This window comes from Culicoides brevitarsis, chromosome 2 (genome assembly GCF_036172545.1).
Source record: "Culicoides brevitarsis isolate CSIRO-B50_1 chromosome 2, AGI_CSIRO_Cbre_v1, whole genome shotgun sequence".
Taxonomy (NCBI): domain Eukaryota; kingdom Metazoa; phylum Arthropoda; class Insecta; order Diptera; family Ceratopogonidae; genus Culicoides; species Culicoides brevitarsis.
In genome coordinates, this window is record NC_087086.1 from 18,912,278 (window position 1) to 18,919,538 (window position 7,261).

The 7,261-nt window shown below is 35.4% G+C and overlaps 2 protein-coding genes across 2 annotated transcripts; both read left to right on the plus strand.

Moving 5' to 3' along the window:
• Nucleotides 1–539: 539 nt before the first annotated feature.
• Nucleotides 540–2,190, plus strand: LOC134830960 (stress-activated map kinase-interacting protein 1). Its single transcript, XM_063844578.1, has 2 exons — nt 540–863; nt 923–2,190. Exons 1-2 carry the CDS (start codon nt 609–611, stop codon nt 2,108–2,110), a joined length of 1,443 nt encoding a protein of 480 aa, XP_063700648.1. The 5' UTR covers nt 540–608; the 3' UTR covers nt 2,111–2,190.
• A 1,683-nt stretch (nt 2,191–3,873) lies between these two features.
• Nucleotides 3,874–5,743, plus strand: LOC134830009 (thioredoxin reductase 2, mitochondrial-like). The gene is made up of 2 exons (XM_063843346.1): nt 3,874–4,714; nt 4,776–5,743. The coding sequence occupies exons 1-2, from the start codon at nt 3,905–3,907 to the stop codon at nt 5,631–5,633; spliced, it is 1,668 nt and encodes a 555-aa protein (XP_063699416.1). The 5' UTR covers nt 3,874–3,904; the 3' UTR covers nt 5,634–5,743.
• Nucleotides 5,744–7,261: the final 1,518 nt, after the last annotated feature.

Consider the following 7,261-nt stretch of genomic DNA (forward strand, 5'->3'; position numbering starts at 1 on the left):
CGTTTAACGTCTAAAAACGTTAAAAAATTACAAACAAAAAATTCAAAAATATTTATTTTTTTATTCCCCCCCCCCCCTCGAGAAAATCCTCATGGGACAAAAAATGAAAATATTAAATTTATTCGCCTTATTTGAATAGTTTTTAGAGTATTTTCGACTTTGAAAGTTTTTTTGTTTAATTCAACTCAATTTTTTAAAATTTATTTTCTCGAGTTTCCATTAAAACTTGAACTTAGCCTCAAGATACCAAAAAAAAACTTGAGAAAAAATTAAATAAATTAAGTTGAATGAGTTGAATTGCATGAAATTTAAACAAAAAAGTTTTCAAAGTAGGAAATACTCTGAAAATTTTATTTTGATGAGTTCATAACAAAAAAATTTAAAGTTTTAAATATAGGATACTCTTTATGACGTCGTATATTTAATGCCATTTATTCCCTTCTTCGCCATCGAAATCCATTGTGGATCCCTTCCCCCATAAACTTCCGACGTCATTAATGAACGACGCCTTGCTGAAAATTCAAAACAAAACATAAAAATTGAATTAATCTCATCGATAAAATTTTACTCTTCAGGACAACATTCGAAAACGGAGCTTATTCCGTGGAATGGCAACATATAATAACAAACACTGGCTCCTGTCACACATCAAAAACTCCTTCATTTCGACAGATGACACTGGAATTTGCGAAGCTGTGATGCTAAGTGATGATCTTCTTGGCTCTTACTTGCAGCAGCAACTTCAAAAAGACGAACGAGACTCCCCGGTGAAGAATGGCCAAGGACTGGCCGAGGAATTTTTGCAGTATCCTGGCTTGGATGAGAATGAAGAGGACGAAGTTGAACAATCACAGTCGTTTGAGGTGATTTCTCAATTAATTTTTGATGAAAATTTGATTTTAAGTTTTTTTTCTTGTTTTAGATTCAACTTGGGAACATAAGTTTCCAGCGACAACGCTCAAATACGGCACAAAAACTGGAGAGAATGGAATACGATCGTCGTCGTGCCTCGAAAATCAAAAGAGTCAAGTACAATGACAACGTCTCGATTGACTTGGAAACGGATTGTGATCTTTTTCAACGAAAAGAGGTGCCAAAAAATCTCAAATTGACGTCTGTGCTGTCGGACCAGCTGGAAAAACACTCAAAATTGCCGCAAAATAAGTTTCAAGAGTACGCCAAATACGACGGAACGGCACAAAGAGACATTAAAACGTTCAAAATTTTCCTCACAATGTTGGGAGAGCCACTCAGTAATTATCCGCTCGAAATAAGTGTCATTTCGAATGCGAGTATTGAAGAATTTATCGGATTAATTTGCTACAAATGCAGCATTCAGAATCCCGATGTGCCGTTAATGTCCGTTCGAAATTACGGATTGAACATGGCTGAAGAGGACGGAGATGTGGATCCCGATTTTCCGCCGCTGGAGAGCACGGAGCCTTGCAGTAAATTTCATTTTGGGTATTTGGCGCTCGTGGAACGACGAGACAGCAACGGCGGAGACTCACCATCCGTACGACTGGATTTCCCGTCACTCTCGATGACTTCCGAGGCCCAAAGTAAGGCCGATGTGACGCTAAATGACGTGCAAAAATCCAGCAATGAGCATCTGGAGAACATTCGGAAGATGGATTATCACAATATGATGATCGAGGCGCCGCATTACCGGATGTATCACGTGTACAAAATCAACAAGGCGCGCATGAAGATCGAAATTAAGCTCGGAGTGTCGGGAGAAAAAATGGAAATTGATCCGGCACAACAGAAACCCAACAAGTTCTGGCCAAAATTTAAGTCTGTGAGTCATAGTATGGATAGTGTGGCGTGGTGCGAGAAATTGGAAGAGAAATCCAGCAAAACGATTTTCCGAATATACTATAGTTTGGCTTTTGGGCTGCAACACATCCAACAAGAGTCGTCGAGTCCGTTACAGGGATCAGCGACATTCAAATATTACGATTTTGAAGCAGAAACGAGTACAGCAAACGAAATCATCGAAAAAGTGAATAATATTCTGGAGATTTGTGCGAGCACGAGTCGCAGGGAATTTATCGCCATGAAAGAACGACAAAGCAAAGGATTACCGTTTAAGAAACACAAGTTTTAAAGAAATAAAATTATTGACGAATTATTTAAGCAAAACGAGCGAAGAGTAGAAATTGTACTGACTGATGAATTCAGATTACGGATTTTTAGGCAATTTTTTGGAATTTTTATCTAAGAAATATTTTTTTTTTTCAAGAAAACAATTTTAGGTCAAATCATCTACAGCTCTATTTTGATTTTGAACAATGACACTAATTTAAATGAATTACAAAAAGTGCAAAATTAAGCATTGAGATCACTGACGGATTCAAATATACCAAAATTAGCGATATGGGTGTCAATATCTTATTTAATATGTTATGTATTTCGATCTTATCTTATCCATCAAACTTAACTTTGTACGTTTCACAAATTTGCTTCTACGCAAAAAGAACTTCTAAAAAAGAAACGGACAAATGATGTGTTAAAAAAAATCGATCAAAAATTTTAATGATAGAGCATCAGGTTTTGACTTGATCGCAATTCATGGGTACAATTAAATGGAATTCAGACCGATCAAGGCAAATGCAAACATTCGTTGTTTAAAAGGAATACAATTGAGTCTTTAAAATGTGATTGTGGCGTATTAGACCAAACCATAGCTCAAACTATTTGAAGAAGTTTTCAGTCTGATTCGGTAGACCAAAAAGTTACTTGAAATCCCTCAAATCCTCTAAATTTTTAAAAGAGTCTAAAAAATGTCTAAAATTTTAATGCTCATTCCAGAATTTTAATCTTATGTTTTTTCGATTACTTTAGGCCTAACTAACACAAAACCATCAAAAATCTCATTTTATATTTTTTTTTTCGGAGAAATGATGTGGGAGACTAAAACGAAATCTATACGAAATCTATACATAAGTTCTACAAGTTTCTATTTAGGTACCTTAAAAACTTAGATATAAAACTATAAGAGCTTTCTGTCAAAATATTTATTATTTTTTTAAACATCAAAAAAAAATTTAAAAAAATTAAATTAAAAAAAAATTAGGTAGTACCTATTTTTTTTTAAAATGAATATTAAAAAAAAAAAAAAGAAAACTTCTTAAGTTTCTTTAAAAAATCATAAATATCTAAAAACTGTTGTTTTCAATTTTTTAACTGTTTTTCAAATTCTAAGCGATTGTTAAAAAAATGCAAAAGTCTCATTCCCGGAAAATTTTGAAAAAATCATGAAGAAAATTTGAATTTTTAAAGAAAAATTAGAAATATTAAATATAACATTTTTCCTTAGATTTTTACAGATTAAATTCTTAAAAATATTTAAATATTTATTTATTTCATAATTTTTATTCTTCAAATTGCGGTAAAGCAATTCAAGCCAAATCAATGTCAGGCGGGAGCATAGGGTGCATTTGTAGCCCTTTTCAGCTCAAAGTGTACTAAAAATTACAAAAAAAAAACTGAAAATGGACAAAAAAGACGATTTTTTAATGATTTGGCCCCCTCTCTATTTGCCCCTGTTCAAGCACGTATGATTTTGCAAGCTGGGATTCGGCGAAATCATTTTTTTGCATGCTGGGAACCACTCATTGAGCGGTATGAGTGATTTTGAGTGACATTCCTTTGCTCCATATAAATTCCCTAGCAGAAAATTGGATAATAGTCAGGCGCGCAGTGTTATGGGGTACAAGAGGACATCTCACCTCCTCCTAGAAATTTGATTCTTATAGAAAATTTTCAGAATTTGAAGCTCTAAAATTATGTTTGCTCTATGGGCCCCGAAAACTTTCATCTAGCTACACCCCTGATAATATTAGTACGCAACTTCAGCACTCGCAAAGTCCAGTCATACCGCTGAGTGGAACCGTGTGGAATGTCTGTCAAGCGACTCATTGTTAATTTAGGTGTACTAGCTCGTACATCGATAGTTGTATCTGCTGGCATTCACAGTGCTGCGAACAAAGCGTCATCTTGCTCCGCATCACAAATAGTTTCGCGATTTTTCCACACTACCGTAGCAACGTTACAAGTTTCCACGAAAAAATCCTTATCAACGATGGCTCCACTGAGTGCAGAGTACGACTATGACCTCGTCGTAATTGGCGGCGGATCGGGCGGTTTGGCGTGCGCCAAGGAAGCCGTGCAATTCGGTGCGAAAGTTGCCGTGCTAGATTTCGTCGAGCCGTCACCGCAGGGCAGCAAATGGGGTCTCGGCGGCACATGTGTAAATGTTGGATGCATCCCGAAAAAACTCATGCATCAAGCGGCGTTGCTCGGCGAGGCAATTCACGACGCAAAAGCTTATGGATGGGACGTGCCCGAGCCGGAAAACATCAAAAGTGTATGGGCGAATTTGGTGGAAGCCGTGCAAAATCACGTAAAATCCGTCAATTGGGTGACCCGAGTGGATTTGCGCGACAAAAAAGTGGAATACATCAATGGCCATGGGTACTTTAAGGATCCCCATACCGTCGTTGCGGTCATGAAAAACAAGAGCGAGAAGGAATTACGGGCAAAATTCGTTGTTGTCGCTACCGGAGGACGTCCCCGCTATCCCGACATTCCCGGAGCACTTGAACACGGAATTACCAGCGACGATATTTTCAGTCTGGATCGCGAACCAGGCAAAACTTTGGTTGTCGGTGCCGGATATATCGGTCTTGAATGTGCTGGATTCCTAAAAGTAAGTCAAAATTTCTAATTTTTCATGAAAAAAAAAAATATTTTTTTTAATTTTTTCGTAGGGTTTGGGCTACAACGCTACCGTTATGGTCCGTTCCATCGTGCTTCGTGGCTTCGATCAACAAATGGCTGGCATGGTAACTAACGCAATGATCGAAAAAGGCGTCAATTTCATCTTCGAAGCCATCCCCTTGTCTGTCGAGAAACAAGATGACGGCAAATTACTCGTGAAATATCGCAACAAGGACGGATCTGAAGCGCATGACGTCTTCGATACGGTTCTTTTCGCGATGGGTCGCACTGCGAACACCTCCCGCATCGGTCTTGACAAAGCTGGAGTCGAGCTCGTTAAGGATTCCGACAAAATTGACGTCAACGAAGCCTCACAAACGAATGTTCCTCACATTTTCGCTGTCGGAGACATTTTATACAAGCGTCCCGAACTAACTCCAGTCGCCATTAATGCTGGACGTATCATCGCTCGTCGTATTTTCAACGGAAGTCAAGAAGTAATGGACTATGACGATGTTGCAACGACCGTTTTCTCGCCCCTGGAGTACGGATGCGTTGGGTTAAGCGAGGAAGCTGCTGTCGCTCGTTACGGCGAAGACAATTTGGAAGTGTTCCATGGATATTACAAGCCCACGGAGTTCTTTGTGCCCCAAAAAAGCGTCAAATATTGCTATTTGAAGGCTGTGGCGAAACGCGAAGGAGACCAACAAGTGCTCGGGCTTCATTTCGTGGGACCCGCTGCTGGCGAAGTCATTCAGGGATTCGCCGTGGCACTCAAGTGTGGCCTTACAGTGAAGATTTTGCGTGAAACGGTCGGCATTCATCCGACAGTCGCCGAGGAATTCACCCGTTTGAACATTACGAAGCGTTCGGGATTGGATCCGACACCAGCAACGTGCTGCAGTTAAACTGCCACTTGCCTTGTTCCACGAAAAAAAAAATAAATAAGAGACAAAACTAACGATAATCACACAAGACAGGAACGTATTTCGAAAAAATACATTTTTTGCACCAAAAACACCTAAAACGTTCAATAAAAGTACATGGAACAGAAATGCTCTTATCATTCAGTATAAAACTTAATCGTAGTTCGCGTATCAATAACGTAGTACCAAGTTGATATCAAAAAATACAATTTGATTGAATTTATTTTAGATTAACAGAAAATATTCAAAAATCAGACAAAATTACCAAAAAATTCGTTTTTGAATATTTTTTTGAACAAAAAATTGCAGGTATAAAGGGAAAAAATAAAAATAAATTAATTCAAAAATGCATTTTATCATTTTTTTCTCAAGTTCCCGATAATTCTTGCACTATCATCGTGATGAATGACTAAGAGACAACGATTTTATCAGTGTTTGAGTAAGTTACATTGCCATAGTGATGAAATTATGACGTCATCGCGGAATAATAATTCATAGAAACGTCTAGAGATATTAAGTTAATAGAAAATCAACAATTGGTTAAGTCACGAATGGAATCGGAAAAGAAGTGAGAAGCACATGTTGCGAAATACATTGTTAAGGAACAAAAAAAAAATTTTTTTTTGAAGTGTTTGGCGATTGATTGTGGTTTGAAAGCGAGTTTGAACTATTATTTTGTGGTTTTTGAAAAAAACATGTTTTCAAAAGTTTATTGTCTGTCTGTTAAAATCTTAAATTTTATTTTTACAAGGCCATTTTAAACAAATTTGAATATTTTTTTTACAAGATTTAAGGCTAAAAGGCTTAAAAAATTTTTTTTTCCAAATAAGGCCGCTCCAAATGAAAATCAAAAATAAAGTCCGATGCCCCATTTTAAAAGTCGAAAATCCAATGGGGCAAAATAAAAAAAAAAAGTTAAAAATTTAACCAAAAATGACCGTTTTTGGGTGTATTTTCATAATTTTTCAAGAAAATTTCCAAAAAATTTTTAAAAAATTTTCAATTTATTCTCTTTTTTGTTTTGGAAATCATATTTTATCATAAATTTTCTTCTCTAAAAATATTTTTTATGAAATTTTTTTCTTTAATTTTTAATATGAAATATTTTGAAATCTATTTTAAATAAGCAAATTTCAAAGTAAATAGTAAAAAACATCAAAAATATTATTTACGCTCAAAAATTGATAAAATTTTGTCATTTGGTATGAAAATAGTATTTCTAAATTTTTTTTATTTTCGTAAAAATAAAAAAATACCTACTTAGTTTTTAAATTAAATTTTTAAATTTTAGTTTTTTTTTTAATTTTATAAAAAAAATAAATTTATTATTTATTTAAATATTTATTTTGAAATTATTCGCAACTTCTTTGTTTTAAACATTTATAAAAAAAAATAGATTTAATATTTCATGACTTTGAGATTTTTTGCAAAAAAAAATCTAAAAATTAAAAATTACACTTCGAAATATTAAGAAAAACGATAAAAAAAGCGGTTTACAAGAAATGCGCTCACGTCATTAAATCTTCAAAACTATTTAAAAAATGCCGAAAACAGTTTTACCGCAACTCTTTGACGTACGAAACCACTTCAACACATCCCACACTTTTCTT